Source organism: Chinchilla lanigera, unplaced genomic scaffold (assembly GCF_000276665.1).
Source record: "Chinchilla lanigera isolate Chin_1 unplaced genomic scaffold, ChiLan1.0 scaffold00075, whole genome shotgun sequence".
In the NCBI taxonomy this organism is placed as follows: Eukaryota; Metazoa; Chordata; class Mammalia; order Rodentia; family Chinchillidae; genus Chinchilla; species Chinchilla lanigera.
In genome coordinates, this window is record NW_004955476.1 from 2735178 (window position 1) to 2755474 (window position 20297).

The window sequence follows — 20297 nt, forward strand, 5'->3', positions numbered from 1 at the left end:
AAAAAAGTCCTAGGCAATTATGGATTCTAAATAATGTCAGGAACATTTGGTAGAGAGCTCCAAGGTAGATTAATAAGCCTGTTGCAGCACGTTCTTTGACAGTCCACTTTCACAAGAGATCTTATGCTTTGAAGATTGTGAGAATTTTTATTTATTCATTTTTCATTTCTTTTTTCCTTTCAGTGTGATGTCATACAACCAAACTTAAATTCTCAGTCACTCACAATTTTAACCTATGCTTCTAAATATCAGTGGTTATCCTTGTTCATTGGAAACTCAGTGATACTCATTGGTCACTAGAGAAAGCTATAAGTTACACCTAATTTTACTTATATTTTTGCCTCTTTCTCTTCTGAATGCAAATGGAGGAAATAGAATTTCCTTTATCTGCTTTAGAAGTGCATTTTTACAAGATTCTCAAATATGTTACTTTTTCTTTCTTTTTATTTAAAGAGAGCCATTTCTCAAGATTAAGGAGCGCTAGCTACAGAAGAGAGAAGTTGGAAGCTATGTGATATAAAATTTTATGCCTTATTATAAAGGTTTCACATTTTACACTGGATATTCTTAGTGCTACCTTTAGCAGTTCATTTGTCTACACAAATAGATACAAAAAGGATCTACGAAGTAGCTACTATGTACATAGTAATTGTATATTAGACAATGAAGGGGTATTAATATAGTTACTTGTTGTCCAATAATGAGTGAAGAACTACCCAAAAAATAATTCTGAAGCTCTCAAGTGCTAAACTGTGTTATAACATTTTGAATTTGTTGGGAGATGGTTAGCAGTGATGACCGATGTGTACAGCCAAGTGTTTCTGTTATAGCTGTACGACCTGTATCAGCTACTTAAATTTGCTAGGGGTTTAATTTTTCTATCTATACAGTCAAATTGCTGGCATATTTCTTTCTTTTTTTTATTTATTTAAAAAAGAGTAAAAGAAGGATAACATAGGAATAGGGGGATTTGCTGAATTATCACAAAGTGGTAGGACATTATCAATGGTTGTTATTTTACCTATTGGTATCTTCAAGATAGTTTCTCAGGAAAACAAACAGACAAATAATAGGGAATTACAGACAAAAATGGTAGGAAATTATCAATAGTTGTTGTACTATACTTTGGTTTCTTCAAAGTGATTTCTAGGGAAAACAAATAGAGCTATATATGAGTGATCAATTAAATAATCATTGACTATTCTCAATGGTTGTTGTTGAAACCACATAGTAATAAACATACATCCATTTATGAAATTGCATAAGAACAATACAAACATTATGGAGGTATGGAGAGATTGGTAGGAAATTATCAATGGCTGCTATAATACATGTTGGTATCTTCAAAGTGGTTTCTCAGGAAAACAAAGATATGCAAGAAAGATCTAACAAGTAGTTACAGCCTAAGGGGTATGAAAAATAGCGGATTACCTCCTCACCAGTGACTCCTTTCACTGAAATGTGATGGCTGGAAGGAAGGCCAGGATTGAAAAGAAGGACTGAGAGACTAGCACCAGTGTCCAGCAATAGGCTGTTTACTTTTTCCTCTATAGTCATGATTACCTGGGGCTTCTCCATGGAGGTTATGGTCTGGCCAGAGGGAGAAGGCAGAGTATGCCCTGGGCCCCTTCACTCCTGTTGGACCAGCTGGTAGGAGGGGTCTGAGCTCTGGGGCCTTCACTTCGGAGGGCTGTCCGACCTCTAGTGGTCACCTTTACACTCAGGGTATGGCCCAGGGGGCTTCTTAGGGCAGGCCCTCTCGAGGTGGCCTGGCTTTTGACAGTGGTAGCAGATGAATGTAGTCAATGAATTCTTCTTGGGGCCCAAAGAATCAGACTTAGGGTCTGTTTCTCTTAGTGCTGCAACAAAGGCAGCTGTTTTTTCTTGGTCTCTTTGTTTTCTCTCCTTGGCCTCCTCCTCACGGCTATAAAATACTGAGGAGGCATTCTTACTAACATCTCAAGTGAGCTATCTGGGGCAAAAGCCATTTTTTGTAGCTTTTTTCTATTATTTGGGGCTGAGTGAGTAATAAACTTATCTTTAAGAATAGTTTGTCCCTCTACTGAACTGGGATACAGGGAAGTATGCTTCATCAATGCCTCTTGTCTAAGAAAGCAGAGAGGTGTTCTCTCCAGCCTCTCAGCACATTGGGACTCCTTAACCCCATAGTGTCCTCTCCCCAACCATCAACACAGGCGGCAGGAACATGTGGATGAAGTCCTCGGCCCGCTAGTCAGTCTCAGCACCATCAGGTGCAAAGTGTCCCAGGCAGGTAACCTAGACACCTACCTTCTCCATGAAGGCAGTTCTTCAAAATCTGAATATTGGGCACCCATGTAATCCATGAAGTCTCTGGGCAGACCTCTCTGGAGCTCTACTCACTCCTCCACTGCAGCCTGCACAGTTAAGGGAAGAATGGCCTCCAGGGGGGTCTCCCCAGGTATTTTGTGCAAGGTCCTCCTGGTTTCCAGATCTCAAATGGCTCCCGTGTCCCCAGTTAGCTCGACCTCTTGAGTCATCAGGCGCTGGTACTCTCGTGTTCTGCGAGTCCTTGTTCATCAGCTGCTCCTCAGCTGATTCCGGACTTTTCTGGCTCTCAAGGGAAGGGCCAAGAGCTACTTGCCATGTGACATGTTTTCCCAGAGGTTTCTCCGTGTCAGGATGGTTCATGCACATCTCCAGACAGGCCTATTGTGTCAGTGCTTCTCTGTGGCATGGCATTTTTGACTGCGTGCCAGCAGCTGGCCCGAAGGCCAGCGCACATCTCCACGCCACTTCCCAGGCGCCTGCTGCTTGCCTTTCTGGGCGCTTGGATGGCCAGGTGCGCCGGGCCCCAAAGGGCCCACACTCCCCGGCCGTGCGGCCTCCCAGAGCAGGCGCCTGCGGTGCTGGCATATTTCTAAAGTCTTAAGCAGAACCATGGTGACCTGACTTTGTGCTTGGAATAGCATATGCAGATTTCAGTAGAGAGGAAGGGCATTCTGGGCCAGAGGAACAACTTGAGCAAAGCAAAGTCTGAAACTTGAACTGAAATAATTGTTACAAGCGGAATAAATAAGTCACTGTGATTATAGTTTTTTGATACATTTCAGTACATAATTTCACCTCAATGAATGATGAACTATAAACATTAATCCTGGCCCCCTAGTACTCTTTAAAAAAAAAGTAAGTGTTCATTTACTTTATCTATCTATCTATCTATCTATCTGTCTATCTATCTATCTATTTATTTATTTATGTATTTATTGCTTTGTCTTCATTATCCTCTCCTTGAATATTTATAGGGCCAGTACTGGAAGCCATCAGAACCTCCCAATCCTGTCAATGAAAGGCACATACTTCATAAGAACTGGGCTCGGTTTTCCTATTTTTACAAGGAGCAGCCTTTGGATTTGATTAGGTAAGTTTCTTATTCAAGCTCATACTAATGCAAACTTGATGTTATTCTTACTCGGAAAGGCTTCATATTCTGCTATTTTTACTGCCATTTTCAAAGACCCCAGTTCACAGCTTCTCTGTTTCTTGTGTGTACTGTTGATTGGTATTTCACTTGGGAGCAGAATGTCACTGTCCAACTCTATGAGAGAGAATAGACACAACAAGGTGGGTAGGAGGTTGGGCCTTTGAATTTAGCCAGCTTCACTTCCAGTGCAAGTTCTGCCTCTGAACAGCTGTCCAAACGTAGTAGTTCACTTACCTGCAAGCTGCAAAGTGGAAATGATAACAGTACCTTCGTTTAGGTTATCTGATAACTAAATAAGATGTATACATTTGGAGCATAGGAACAGCAGCATTTCTTTCTCTATTAGTTTTGTTTTCTTTTAGAGTACAAGAATTCAGAAGGTAGGAGAAAAGCAGTAGATTAATATTTGTCTGTGTGATGGTGTCAGAGCTGGAAAATTATTTGTTTTTATAACCTCAATTGTTCAGAGTTTATTTAACTAAGCAAAATGATGGTTTTGCAGTTTTTTATCTGAACTATATATGCATAATATATAGTATGAGACATATTTATATGTCAGTTTTTAACTGAAATATATGTGCATAATATGTATATGCATAATATCTATGAGTATATATGATGTTAGGAGACTTCAGCTGTGATTTTGGTAATGGAACCATTAAATTGCAGATCCCTTGCTCCTAGAGGCTGTATTTTTTTATTGGATTTATTTTTGTACTGCTGTACAAGAATTTGTACAACAGCGTTTCAGCATCTAGTTTACAAGACTGATTTTGATTCATCCACCAAACCAATTGCATTGTCATCTGAACAGCTTAAGGCAAACAGAGACATTTAAAAAAATAAAATAGGACCCTAACCAGTTTAGAAAATGATATTTTCCCTCTAAGTCATTATGAAAACTTTTCTGTTAGATGCTTATTTCAATTGTTTTGAATAATGGAATTTTAATTTTTAAGTTACAGCACAGCAAATTTATGAAAATAATGTAAGGAATGGAAAGATGTGGAAGGTTTTAAGTAGAAAATCCATCTCCATTAAACACCAAAGAAGTAACTACTCTAGCTTGGGGAATATCCACTCAGTTCTGAGTGCCTGCAGGAGAAAAACAGTGCACAAATACAGTTTGTTAAGGACATTTTAGATGTTTTCATTGGGCAGCCATAAATACAATTCTTTGATAAGGTATCTGTCATAATTTTTGACATCTTTACCTACTTTTTGTGCTGAGAAATTTTTGGTACATATATTATTTATATCTTTTTCTGTACTCACACAAATGTCTGTCTTATACTTTTGGAAAAGAATGCAGAATCTTACTAATTTCTATAAATTTATTAGGGTTTTTTTATTATTTGTTTGTTTGAGAAAAGATCTAGCTCTATAGTTCAAGCTGGCCCTGAACTTTCTTTGTAGCCCGGCTGACCTCAAACTTGCAGCAGTCTCCTGCCTCAGCCTCCCAAGTGCTGGCATTACAGGCATGTACCCCATGCCCAGCTTTATTTATTAGTTTTTCTATTGACAAATATTAGGCTGTCCCACATTTTTCACTGCTGCATTCAGTGTTGCCAGGAGCATGCGCAGATATTTTGCTGCTGGAGAATATTTTTTGCAGGATATTTTCAAACAAACAAAGTTGTCACAATGAATGTTCGCATCTTTTACATTATTCAAAATGTATTGGATCGTTTGTTCACCTAACATCACCCAACTGTCCACTACAAGTGTACAGTGCCAAATGTATTTGTCAGAAGTTGGTTTTCATAACCCCAGATGCACACAGAAACGTTACATCGCAGCTCAGTGGGGTGTGTCTGGAATATCTTGCTGATAGCTGCTGACTTCCTTTTACTGCAAAGACGAAGCTCAGATACTTCATTGAATAACAGTTGATAGCTTAAATTTAATAACATTAAAAGTGTTTCATCCTTTTCTTATAATGGATTTCCATGTATAACAAGTTATACTATGTTTCTATTAAAACCCTGGAATGGCTTTTGAAATAAATGTGTATTTTGAGAAGAAAATTTAATGTAAATAAGTAAAAACAGTATGAAAATTTAATTAGATAATTTAAAAAGCAAAAGAGAAAGTGTTACACTGTCATAGAGGCAGCAGCTGCAGAAAAGAGCCACTGCAGGTACAGTTTCTCATGGGGTTATGGAAGAGAATATCTTTATTCTTAAGAATACTGTCTTTGATTGTTTAATCAGTCTTACATACTTATGTCTGGTGGACTGAGCAACTTGGTTGAAGATAATAGTATGAAATGTAGCAACCATTGTAAATTACTATCATATTGTTTTGAGGTCAGGTATCATTTTTGTTGTTTTTGTGTTGTTTTGATCTTGTCTTCATTGTTTTATCAGTTTTTTAAATTTTTAAAATTAGGAAAAGAATAGTCAGTGACGTATTCAGGGTAAAGGAGCACAGTACATTCAATTTATTTTCAAAAAGTTCAGGAAGAAAAAAGTTCAGGAAGAAAAAAGTTCAGGATGATAGATGATAAATAGATAAGCAGATAGTTAATGCTTTATTTTTTTTCTTCTTAATAGTTTTTTGACCAATTTTGCACGCTTATATCTGGTAATCTGAATAACTACTTTGAAGAAAACAATATGCAATATAATAACCATTGTTGATTTCCTATCGTCTTGTTTTGAAGTTGTATATCATTTTTAATTTTTTTATTCTCTTTAAAATAAAAAATAGATGATGCAGATGTAGCAAAATGTTTACAATTAAAGAATCTAAGTGCATGTGGAATTTCTTTGAATTATTCTCACAAACGTTTGGATATTTGAAACTGTTTACAAATGCAAACTTAAGTAAACGGGAAGCCCAGAAATAGATAAATGCATTTATGTTCAGCAAATTTTCAGCAAAGGTCCTGGCAGTTCATTGAAGGAACCATACTTTTCAACAAATGATGTTGGTTCCAGTGTGTAGCTATCAGCCAGACACAAAGCTTGACCCTTTCCTGTAGGAAACTGTAACGTGAAATGGATCAAAGTATAGGAAATAAAACTGCAAAAACTTTTAAATGAACAACAACAGAAAAAGAAAACATAGGAGAAAACTCTGAATGACCTTGTAATATGTGTGATGTTCTCAGATAAGACGGGGGAAAAAACACCATAAAAACTGGTATACTTGATTTAGATGGGTTTATAATGTTGCGCTTTATGAGGCAGTTGCAAAAAATCTAACAACAGACTGGTAGAACATATTTGCAGTTTAAATGACTTATCTAGAATATATAAGACAATCTTATAACTCAGTAGGTGATAAAATAGTGTAAAAATGGATGAAGAATTGTCAGATACTTCGCCAAAAAATAGGTTCACGGGTGACCAATAAGCATACAAAAATCTCAGTATCATTATTTACTAGGGGAATAAACATGAAATGTCATTTAGATACAGCTGCACTTCTGCTAGAACAGTGAAAATCAAGAAGACCCCCAACAGGAAATGCTGGTGGGAGCATGGAGCTTTTGGAATCCGTCACACTGCTGCTGGGAGGGCATTATGTTCCAGCAAGTTTACACAGCAGTTTGGCAGCTTGGTATAAAGTTAAATGCATGCTTTCCTTGTGATCTTGCAGTTTCCATTGCAAGTATTGAGCCAGAAAAATGAAGCATTTGTGCACAGAAACATATGTTCATCTCAATTTAGGAATTATAGTAAAAACTGAAAACAAGCCAAATATTCTTGAACATACGGCTGCATAGCAAATTATCATACATTCCAACAGTGGATTTTTTTAGAATTACAGAAACTAGTAATAAAACTGAAAATCATTATGCTAAAGAAAATAAAAACAGGGGCTGGGGATTTAGCTTAGCGGCACAGTGCCTGCCTGGCAAGCGTGAGGTCATGAGTTTGATTCCCTCTACCGGGGAAAAAAAAAAAAGAGACAGAGAGAAACATGCACTGTGTTTCCACTTAAAAATATTCTGGAGAATGGAATACTGTGAGGGGGATCTGAATTGTGGTGAGCCAGGTCTAGATGTGGAGGAAAAGGTTAGTGACAGTTGTAGAAGGGAGGGTTGTGAAGAGATACAAGTGCCGGTCATGTAATTGGAATGGTGGTTCCATGAACTTTGGCTTTGAACTTACTGAACTATGCCCTTAAACCGAGTATATTTTACTGTATCTCAATTATACTGCAATTGACTTCACTGGGGATAATAAAAATAGATGCTTCTCTTAGAATTTTCTGTCTGGGATAGGAAAGCTGTCAGGGTGTGGTGAGGAAACCCAGGGGGTTTCTTTTTTTTTTTCTTTTTTTTGGTTTTTCTCTGGTACTGGGAACCGAACTCACGACCTTGCGCTTGCCAGGCAGGCGCTTTGCCGCTGAGCTAAATCCCCAGCACCCCCAGGGGGTTTCAACTTCAAAAACTTCAACAAAGCTGAAGTTGTGGAGATAGGGAGGTTGTTAAAACTTCCACCAGTCATATCGAGAATCTTGTCCAAGGCACTGGTAACAAGAACAGAAAGAAACCAGATATTAGGAAAATAATTTTTGACATTGTTTCTGAGTCCTAGTGGATATTAGATATGGACAATAAAGGAAGACAGGATGACTTGCAGTGCCTGCCATATTTAGAGCAATAAACTCTTAAATTTCACATACTTCACATTATCTCTGTACCAAACTTCAATTCCATCTTCATATATTTTTGTATTTTTGCCATTAGGGCACTGATGATTTTGAAAGAAAGGGAATTACCAAGATTACTATCATTGGTATTTCAGTTTTCAATTCTATGTATACTGTCAGCTCCTTTTTTTCTTTCCAATTGGATATTTTCATATAATTTTTATTCTAATATCACCTGTTTGGTACTTCTTAATGCTTAAAAGTAAAGTGGATATATTGCTGCATACTTATGCAGAATAAATATAGTCCTAGTGGCTAGAATGGTACTTTTAAAGTGTCAAGATAATATAATAGCAAAGTTAAAAGCTTCTTGTTTGGAAATGATGCTTACAATATTTATGTTTGGTATTGCCTTATTTTAAGCCTGTGTGGAGATTACAATTTAATATTAATGCTTTCATCCAATTATATGCTATCAGAACCCAAAAGAAATCATCTCTGTTCAGGAAACTGGACATTCTCACAGCTTTGATCAACTGTCTGTATAATGAGAAAGATAAGGGTTAATCAGTTTAAGTCAATAAAACCTGGTTTTCTGAGGCAGAGTAAACTACATTCTCGGGTGCCTAAAGGGAACTTGGTTTTAAAAAAGTAACAGAACTTAGATTTGAGAGGAACATTTATGCTCACTGATTCTGTCTTCTCAACTCTTTCTGAACAAAAGCTGAGCTGCATATTTTGTGGAATTTTCACTTAGTAGTTTTTAATTCCTCATCACAACTCTTCTGAGTACCAAAGGGCCAGACTGGGCAGAAGATGAAAATTCATATGAAGAGTGTGGTCAGTGTGCCTTCTTCGGGTTTCAGAGAGTGGGAAAGGAAGAGTCCAGGAAGGTGACGACTGTGACCTTGATTCCTTACATTTATTGACAGAACTTGCTTTACAGAATATTCTGTAGTTTATCTCAAAAGTAATTCAACTTTCTTCAAAATTGAGAGCTCTTCAGTCTTACTGTCCAAAATTTAAGTTCCATTCAAAGGCTTCCTTCTCCTTTATGCTAATTCATGTAAGTCCTACACCTATTCTTACGCTATGGCATAAGCGTTGTTCTGTGGTTTACTGTGTAGAAAGTACAGTTCAGAGAGGTGAGTAACTTTACCAAAATTACATGACCAGATGGCAGCAAAGCCAGTGTTAGAAAACATGCCTGTCTAAATACAAAACTAGGGCTCTTTGGTTGACAACATTCTTCTAACCTCAGATTCTATTTTCACTCTCTTTCGCAGGGATTATTATGGAGAAAAAATTGCTATCTACTTTGTCTTTCTTGGTTTTTACACAGAAATGCTGTTCATTGCAGCGTTGGTTGGCTTAGCTTGCTTTATTTATGGCTTATTATCAATGGACAGTCACCCAAGCAGGTAAGAACAGCGAGATGCCTAGAGAAAGCATCTTTAGCTCATGCTGACTGCTTCTGTTATTATTATTTCCTTGGCATTTGCCTGGTGTTTCCTTACGTTGGTAAATAAGTGATGTTTCTGAGGGTAACACAAACACTAGTTTTCCCTCATTGGGTGTTGCATAGAAAGTCTCCTTTGAAGGATGAGCTATGAAAAATCTGTTCCTGAAAATATGCCTTGACCCCCTGTAGAAACTGCTGTCTTCTTACTCCCTCTGTTATATGTGAGAAGCTATGTAAGTGGTTGTTCTGCTAAGATTAGCTAAGATTTTCATCTCAAACCTCATCATTTCTCAAAGAACTTCACACTTCCTTGGGCAGCATGGAAATCTGCGACCCTAACATTGGCGGTCAGATGATCATGTGCCCGCTCTGTGATCGAGTGTGTGAGTACTGGAGACTAAATACCACGTGCTGGGCTTCAAAGGTAAGTGTGCATGGTGGTGTGTTGAAAAGACTTGGAATTTTGCTTCTTTGGTATTGCATTGGATACTAAGTGTCTTTGTGTTGTTGTTATTGTTATTTTTACAGTTTGCCCATTTATTTGATAATGAGTCAACAGTGTTCTTTGCAATATTCATGGGAATATGGGGTGAGTATGTACTCCCATAAAGACAGCTTTCTCCATATTAGATGTTATATGTTTGATCCAAATAATGTATTCGGATAGCATATTTTATACTCTGAAGGTGGTTTGAGACGACTGTGTCTTTGCTGAGATCAACACATTGATGGAATCATAGGCCTTTGGTCCTTGCTTCATAAAGGTCTCTATGAACAAATGCCCATTGCTCCAAGAAACAAGGTAATTTTGAGATGTAAAATTGTGAGGCTGTCTGTTGCAGTGCCAGAGCGAAAAGAGGTTTAATAAGCACTTAATCCAGGAGAGATTAAACACACATATTTAATAACTAGAAGACACTGAATCAAAGGTATACTCTGGAACAAGGATCAGAAACTGTTGTGGGGGGGTATTAAATAATCCTTGACTCTATTCCTATGTCTAGTTCTAAATCCAGTCTTCAGCTTCATTTGATAAAAATTTTCCCTATAGTGTTCCCTTAACTTTGGAAATGTCCCATCCAGTGCTTTACTTTTTTTCCTTTTCAGATGGAAAATATTATGGAGTTGCTCCTATTAACAGAGAGGATAATTCAAGAATAATTTAGTCAAAGGAAGCCTACAAACTTATCTAAAATCTACTTTTTAAACATGGGGACTTGGGCAAAATATACTTACTTTCCAATTAAAAAGAGCCTTTTCCAAACAAATATCTACATTTGAAAACTGGACAAGAATTGCTCTATTCAGGTAAAATGACCTCAAAGCAGAGGGATTTGTGCAAAGTGGAGAGATTTATGGGTCTCTGTCCCTTCTGCCTGATTGCTTGTTGTAAAGTAATCAGTCCATATTCAAAGAACAGGTGATCAAGAAATCTTTCCCGCAATTCACCAGCCAATCCAGTTTGGCAAGTTGGTTAATAGACATCTCTTCACCATGAGGCTGACAAATCTTCCTTCTGCACTATTACAGAAAATATTCAGTAAGTGTTTTCAGAACACTTTCTGAGAATTGTTTCCTGGGAGAGAGTATGTGTACCAATAGGACCTTTATATTTCATCAGAGACAGAGCAGTGGCCTTGCATCAGATGGCCAGTAGCACTATAAAATTTTGAAAAGGTCAGTGATTTCTCTTAGAAAAGCTTGCAGCATGAAAGCTTGCACTATGAAAACTGAAACTCTAGAAGATATTTGTAGGACAAATTCCTGTAAATAGTTAAGTTGAATGAAGTGCTATATTTGTGGAGTAGATACAGAGAAAAGATAATACAGGTTAATGAATCAATAGTGGTCCAAAGAATTCAGAACAAAAAATGAAGACTGTTTTCTGGTAGAGGGTAGAGTTTTTCTTTTAAATATTTAGGGTGTTCATTATGGAAATACATAACCTGCACAGGAAAATAAGCCAATATGTATAAGTGGAAAAAATATTAGCAACACTCAAAATATGATCACTATTTTGGCCATAATTTTTCAAAACCTGTCGCTCTATGTAAGTGGGCCTTACGTGTTCACATAATGTTACATAAGTGACATAATATTATACATATATAGGTATAAATCTGCTTCTTATATTCAAAAGCAAGAAATAAAAATACTCTTTCCACATCAGTGAATGTGTATGACTGTGTCACATCCACATACACATAACCTGCAGAAAGCTGTATTTATAACTGAATAGAATTGCCTTATAAGAATTTATCGCATTTTATGGAACAAATATTCTAATGTTGCATGTTTAGATCACTAACACTTTATTTCACCATTAGGAATAATGTTAGAATAAACATGTTTTTATGTATGCATAATTTCATTCTAAGAATAAATGCTTAAGTGAATTTCTGGGGAAACTTTCTATGTACAGTTCTAAAGGTTTGCTATGTATTCCTATACTGACTTATGTTAAGTTGCACCCATTTAAGTTTCTGTGAGCATTCTGTCTTTTCTGTGCTCCAGCCATAGGTAAGCCTGGAGATTTGCAGACGTTTTGTCATTTACAGTATAAGATACTATCTGATTATTTTTTGCAATTGATTACAAAGTAAGATTGAACGTCTTTCTAATATTTATTCACCATCCATTGGCTCTCCTAGGCTTTGAAAGTCCAGATTGTTATACTAATTTAGAAGCCCTATTTTGTTCAGTTTTGGAGACTGAGCCCAGGTATACTCTATGGCTGGGCTAAATCCCTGATACTTTAATTCTTCTTACTTGAGATTAACTCCTACAAAGCTGCACAGAGTCCTAGATGCTTTTGGATAATAAACAGTTTTTTCAATTTGCTTTACCCTTTGCTCATAGTAGAAATTTCAATGCGTGTAACATGGTCATAAAATTTCCCTTTGTAACTAAATCTTGTTTAATGCATGTCTTTGGAAAAACCTTCCCAAGTAAGATGTTTACCTCTCCTTTATTCCAGAAATGTAATAGTTTCATTTTATTTATAGCTTAACATAACTCAGCAGGGATTTTTAAAATTATAACTTTAGCACATATGTTGTTGTACAAAATAGTGATTAAAATATGCATATTTTTGGCTTCATGGGTCTAACTGTTAAAAGCTAATCAGGAACCAGAAGATTTGCTACATTAGAGCAACACCCATGATTTTAATCACCATAGTTCCAAGTCTGGGCTTATATTTTGTATTCATGCGTATGTTGCATAAATAAATAATTGGAATGCTAAGTGCATTGTTCCTTGTATGTGAAAAAGATCGAGTCCTAGGCAAGCTCAGCCTACGAGGCCCAAGCCAAATGTCTGTTAAATTTTTAGAAGTTCTCTCTAGGGAATATGCGGCATACAAATGGGCAACATTTATATGAAAAGGTGTGCAGTGGCTTTGTGTTGTCAATAATTACCAATTTAAACCACAGAGAGAAACCACCTCACACCTCTACAAGTGGCTGCTTAAAGAAAAGAGGGAGAATACACATGTGTGTGGGAATGTGGAGAAATGGGAACACATGTGTCCTGTTGATGGGAACACAAAAGTAGCAGCGTCACTCTGTAAAACAGCACAGTGGTTCCTCAAAAAATTGACAGTGGAATACTAGTGATTCACGAATGATTGGTATTTCTGCATGAGAAGTCTAGATCTTGAAGAGATACTACCAATCCTATGTTCACTGCAGCATTATTTATAATAAGAAGATGTGGAAATAACCCAAAAGTCCTTTGGCAGACAGATTGATAAAGAAAATGTATGCAGTGCAGGATTATTAAGGCTTACAAAAAAGGAAATTCTGTAACATGTAGCAGCATGGATGAAAATTGGCAGCGAAATACGACAGTCATAGAAGGAGAGATACTGTGTGATTCAGCTGATGTGAAAGTATCTGAAATAGCCAAATTCATGCAATCACATTATGAACAAGCAAAGAACTACCATTCAAGCGATAAACACATTTGCACTGGAAAGAAATACATTGGGTACAGAAAGAGGAGTTAAATAAGTACAATGATACTTTTTTTTACAAAATGATATGATTAGGATTTTAAGATGTACACTTAGAATCCGTAATTCTTCATTACTTTTCTCTAGATTAGAGGATGAGGAGCAAACTTTAAAATTTGAATCTTTCTTTTATGATAAAATAATTTGATCTCATCTTAGTATTCCATCCTCCATATATATATATATGTCCATCCATCCACCAGAAGACACATACAAGTATCTTCAAAGCAGCACTATTTGCGGTAGAGAAAATTGGCATTTTAAGTGCTCACCTATAGAAGAATAAATAAAATTGTGGCTTCTTCAAACAGTATTGTGCATATCAGTGAAAATAATGGACTCTTGTGCACACAGCAGCAAAGTGGAAACATCCTCTCCAACAAAGGGGTGTGACACAAAAACTTTTAGTTGTGTGATAGCATTTGTGCAAGTTTCACAGTTAGGCGGAGTTACCCTGTGAAGTTACCTCTGTCTGAAGAGTCACAGGGCAACCTCCTGTAGTTCTGGTCATGTTCACCGTATTTCATGTCGGTGCTGATACGTGTGTTTATTTTGTGAAAATTCTCCTAACTGTATACTTATGTTTTAGGTACTTTTCTGCATGCTATTTCTCAATTAAAAGTTGACAATGGACACACACACACATGCACTGAATGTATGGGAATTTGTGTGTGTGTGGATGAAAGCAGGAGAGAGAGATGTGTTTGCCTAAGTGAAATAATATTAGACATACATAGTTTTAAATCTGCTTATATTTCCCTTATATTTATATTTTTTAATAAATATATTATAGCTCTCATATTTCTCTTAAATCTCTTTAATACTTCCCTTGTGTTTCCCTTAAATCTGCTTCATAGAAAACATTTGTCTTAATTTGAGAAAATGATAGTTTGACTTGAATGATTTCAGTAAAGGTACATGCAAAAAACCCCTCAATCTTTAGTAAAATGTTAAGTTTAAATATTACATCCAGTGATTTGAATGGAGGAACAATGGTATGTGCCTGAAGACAATTCCGTTGATCTACTGTGTACAAAGATCTTCCCTTGATCTTTGTGTAGATCCTCGATCTACTGTGTAACTTCTGTGTAGGAATTATTTGAATGTCATTTTGTAACATTAAAGCAACATTAGTAATTGGTCATTTCATCGCCTGTGCTAGAACAGCTACTTAAAAAATAGGGGCCCCTTTGCAGCCAAAGTGATTGAAGGAAGAGGTGGGAGGAAATTGTTTTCTCATTAACATTTCTCTGCCACCTCTTGTTCATGTTTGTTTCTACCCGTTTCTTCATCTCTAGTCACGCTGTTTCTGGAGTTTTGGAAACAGCGACAAGCCAGGCTGGGGTATGAGTGGGATCTGGTGGACTTCGAGGAGGAACAGCAGCAGCACCAGCTGAGACCCGAGTTCGAAGCCATGTGCAAGCACAGGAAAATGAATGCCATCACAAAGGTACCCTGGAGGGCTGGAGAATGGACCATGCCTTTGATGGGCATTCTGCTGTAGGGTACTTCTCAAATAATAATGATGTCTATTTTCATTTGCCTTTAAAAATTCCCCAGCATATAAATTATTCAAACATTCTTACTTGTTTGTAATCTATAAATATACTCTTGTTTATATACATATGAAAAAGTTCAAACACAATAGAGACGAAGGTACAGTGTAATAAGCACGTAAATAGACCTTTTACTCATCTTCAATCATTTTTATGTCATGTACAGCGTTTTTCATTGATACCTCATGACTTTCTGCCCATAGATGAAAGTGAATGGTTTAATGCAAACAAGACCTGAGAATATGAAACATGTAGCTTTAATACTAAGTGAGAACAAACAAAATAGCATGTATGCTGTGGGCTGCGTTATCTATAAATACATAGACATGGAAAGGGAAAGGATGCTAATGTAATATGAAGAAATAAAACAGTAGTTGTATTAAGTGGATTTATAAGTGAGTGTTTTATATGACCAAATTGTGCTCATGCGGTCTCTTCCTATTGATCGTGTTGGGAAGGTAATTGCATTGGTGACTGGATGACTGTGTTTGAGACCTTGTCTCTTTTTCTTCTGTTTTATTTTCCCCCTCCTTTTACTGGGGATTGAAATCAGAGCCTTTGCACTGAGCTACATCCTCATTCTTTTTAATTCTTTTTCTTTTTTTTGAAATAGAGTCTCACTAAGTTTCAAGATTCAAGAATCCTTAACTGACAAACTCACTGTGTATTCTTGACTGAGTGGTTTAACTTGTTGATACTCGAATTTTCTCATTTGAGAGTGCAAGCACGTTGCCTTCAGAGAACAGAGCCTTAGCCACACATTCTTAGAGTCTCCGTTTTCCCTTGAACAGGGGTCTCTGTGTTATCTGCTCCTGTTAACAAGAGCGTAGAGGGCAGCCACACCTGCAACCCCCACATTCTGGGAGGCAGAAGCATGAGGCTCACGAGGTCTAGCCCAGCCTGAACAACTTAGCAACTTAGTGAGACTTTGTTTCAAAATTGTTATGTATTTATACCCACTCCCAAAAATGACTGTGAACTACATGCACTGTAAACATGTACCAATAAAAAATACAATAAAATAAGTATCTTAAAGTGTTGAGCATATATAGCTCAGTGCAAAGGCCCTGGGATCAATCTCTAGTCCAGGATAAAAAAAAAAGAAAATTTGTCTCAAACACAGTCTTTTCTCTGTTCGAAGCACCGTTCTTGCAATCAGCACTTAAAATTATTTTTACAATTTACAAATTCACCACAAAATTTAAATTTTCCTCTTACTCTAGAAAGAATGGCTATCATTAGGAAATAAAATAATAACAAATGCTGGTGAGGCTGCAGGGAAGAAGCAACCCTTCTACACTGTGGTGGGGATGTAAACTCGTTGAGCAATTGTGGAAATCAGTGTAGAGATTCCTCAAAAAATCTGCCACTCCCTGCAATGAATGCAGTCAGTACCTGCTGCAAACCTACAAATAAACTAAAATAAAATATGTAAATCAACCTTAAAAAATGAAACTACAGATTTCATTTGACCCAATTGATCCCTTTCTATCTTCCCAAAAGAGTTAAAGACATCATATTACAGCGGCACATGCATACCCATGTTTGTAGCAGTCCATCACACAAAACTAAATCTTGGAAGTAGCTCATAAGTCCATCACCAGATGAACGAATGAAGAAAAAGTAGTATTTATTCACAGTATAGTACCTCTCAGCCATGAAGAATAAACTTGAGGGGCTGGGGATTTAGCTCAGTGGCAAAGCGCCTGCCTGGCAAGCGCAAGGTCATGAGTTCGATTCCTGGTACTGGAAGAAAAACAAATAGAAAAACAAAAAAGAATAAACTTGAGTATTTTTAGGAAAATGGATGCACCTTGAGACTTTAATGTTAGATGAAATCAATCAGACACACAAGCTTAAATATACATGATTTCTGTTAGATGAGAAACCCACAATATAAATAAAGAGCAAAATAGATAATAGTAAGGAAAAGGGGATGTAGATCTCTTGCAAATAAGAAGAACAAGAGATGGATGAAGGTGAGTGGGGTAGGGAAAGAAAAAGAAATTAAATGTGTCCTGTACATGTGTCAACTACCCACAATGTATGTACTGAAAATATGTTCTAATAAATATTTTAAAAATTTAAAAAATACATTACATTAGAAGCTCACAAAAAATCAGTAAGTAAATAAAGGAGAAAGCCTCAGAAAATACATCAACAATTTGAATGTGTGTTTGAAATTATAAAGGGATACTGGCAGAATAATGATAATTTTAATCCCATTTCATGATACAAAAAGTAAAATGGAAACAAGCATCTTGCCTTTACCAAAAATTTAACATGGGAAAAGGTATATTAAATGTTGGAAATATTTGGAAATATTTGAGAAATATTTGAGAGGCAGTTTTGGAAATATTTGAGAGGCAGTTACTGTTGATTTGCTGTAATTCGTTTACTCATTTCATTTGAGCTAGGTTTGTAGATTTTGAAATCAAGAAGTGGGGTTTTTTCCTTACAGACTTTTAAAGAGAAAAGGAAACAGAATAACAACAGCCAAGACTAAAACAAAGCAACACAAAAACAATAAAAATGATACAGAATTTCAAAACAAGGTGATAGGAAGTTAACAATGGTTGTTATATTACATATTATCTTCAACAAAGTTGCTCAGGTTACCAGATGTAAAAATGCAAGATTGATCAAATTAAAGAGAATGAAATAATAAAAAAATTATAAATGATACAGAATTTCACTAATCAAGGTAGTAGGGATTCAACAATGGCTGTTATATTGCATGTTGTGTCATTAGTTGTTCAGATTACCAGACATAATCATGCAAAATTGCTCAGAAAACTAAAATTTTAAGTATTAACTCTTCCTTTCAATAAACCCATATACATCAGCAGTACAATTATCCCAGCTATCCTTTTATGACTTCTTTGATGTTTAAGTATCAAAATTTTCATATTCTTTTGGCACTGCAAGCACACTCATGCACAAACACATGCACACATAAATATGCACAAATATGCGCTAACATATGTACATTGCATGCATATGCATGAACAGTTGTACAACAAATCACATCCATGCACACATGCACACATTCTGATGTTCTATAGTCCCCTGAAACAGCCTACTCTACCCTTGAGAGTGCTTTTTGCCTTCGGTTCAGTCTACACTGAAATTTCCTAAATTGTGAAGTCTTCTATTTGGGAGAATTTTGTGCTTTAGATTTCTCTGGCAACTTGTTTTTAATGCATAGTTGTTGTTTTGTTTTGCTTTGTTTTTTGATACGTACTTTTGATGCAGAGGAGAATGTTAACAAACCTAAAATTAAAATTTTCCATTAATATCTTTAAGCCTGAAAGCAGAAACATCAGATAAGCTGCTGAATTGTGGGGAGAAACACAGTTTATGCCATAAATATAGGAGAGACACCCGATTTAATATATGCAGAGCATGGCGATTATTACAACTCAACGAGGTTAAAATGCAGGTTTTAACCTGATAATCTACTTAATTAGCAGTGGTGAGGTTTTGACATCCGTCTCCTATCTGAGGGCATTAACAGGAAGTAGCATGCATCTCTGTGTCTCTTATGATGTCTAAGTTCTCTCATCTAGGGGCCCACACAGTTTCTACTTCGAGGAAAGATACCAGTTCTAGAATGTAAATGTCCATATGCTAGGTTCGGAGCCCTTCGCTGATGGTTCAAATCTACCTCTGCACTGCTGCTTGGAGTACCGACTTGGAGGGCGTATGTTGAATATTTTGGTGATTTCTTTACCATTACAGGAGATGGAACCTCATATGCCTCTGCTTCGTCATATTCCATGGTACTTCTTATCAGGAGCCACGGTGACATTGTGGGTGAGCATGTCTTTAAAGGATATTATCATCAGTCTACCAGGAAATTAATCATGCAGAACGATTCGGCAGTTTCCTTGGCAGTGCCTCTGGAGCGTCTCCTCCTTCTTGATGGTCTTTTTATCTTGTCATACCCTTACATAAAATAAACTCTCATTACAAGGACTTTCTATAGTTTAACTTTGGGGAATGATCTAGAGGAACAGAGAGATATTTTATCTTACAGCCTGTTTCTCCTGATCTCACAACAGTTCTCTATTTAAGCAATAACTTGAAACAGGAACAGAACAACAAAGTTATTTTCATTGGAGGTTCTGGTTAGGTTTAAAACAAACGTTAATTTGTCTTTACCACTGTTTACTTAAAATATCTGCGCAAATGAATAAGCAACACATACAATTAAATGTCATTCTCTTGCTGAAATAAGCACATCTGAATTATTTAGTTTATATATTTTATTGTGAATGAGTCAATATTTCTTCAGTTTTTTTTGCTAAGAGATTTCTGTATCTCTATGGTCAATTCCCTTTCCAAACTTGACCCCATGGTCTGTGATTTTAAGAAAGAGACTATGTGACCTTCTGAGGGGCTAGTGCATGGAAGTACAGATAAATTAATAGAGGTTTTTCAAATGGGAAGGTGATTAAGAGTTGGAGGAAGCAGAGAGGGATGGGAGAAGAAGGAGACAGAAAAGGAATTAAGATATATTATGTATATGTACAGATTCCCCACAATGAATATCATCACCCTATACTGCAAACATGCACTAGTAATAACACATTCATAAAAAATTTAAATTAAAACAATTAGCAGTTGTAGATGCTAATTTAAATTCCTTAGTGCATGCACCTTTTATTTTTAACATTTCTTGCTAAACATATTTCTTTGGTCTTGGGATCTCTGTAATAATACATATTGCTAAACATATTTTTCTACTTTAAAAATGCTTGTAAAAGTGTTTCTTAAGCCTGGCGTGGTGGCGCATGCCTGTAATCCCAGCATTCTGGAGGCTAAGGCAGGAGGATCATTGAGAGTTCGAGACCAGCCTGGGCTGCAAAGTGAGCTCAAGGCCAGCCTGAACTACATAGCAAGACCCTGTCTCAAAAAGACAAAAAAAAAAAAAAGTGATTTCTTAGATTATATAACAAGCAAAAAGGACTCTTAAGAGAATAAAAGGGGGACAGTAATCAATTTCGGACTCACCATAAGAAATATTCTGGATTATAGTCCCAGAAAAATTATTCCATTTTTGTTTCTTCAACTTTTAGAATAAAATTCTCTAATGATTGATCTAAAACCGTCTTCGTAGCCAGGTGTGGTGGTGCGCACCTGTAATCCCAACACTTGGGAGGCTGAGGCAGGAGGACTGTAGCAAATCTGAGA

General features: G+C 36.6%; 1 protein-coding gene across 1 annotated transcript in view; it reads left to right on the forward strand.

Moving 5' to 3' along the window:
* Window positions 1-20297, forward strand: part of Ano5 (anoctamin 5) — a gene marked incomplete at its 5' end in the record, with an annotated part of 72253 nt that overhangs the window by 29582 nt on the left and 22374 nt on the right. Inside the window, 6 exon segments of the mRNA XM_013503010.1 lie at window positions 3285-3400; window positions 9355-9489; window positions 9849-9954; window positions 10059-10119; window positions 14844-14995; window positions 18843-18917. Coding sequence (XP_013358464.1) covers window positions 3285-3400; window positions 9355-9489; window positions 9849-9954; window positions 10059-10119; window positions 14844-14995; window positions 18843-18917 — 645 coding nt within the window.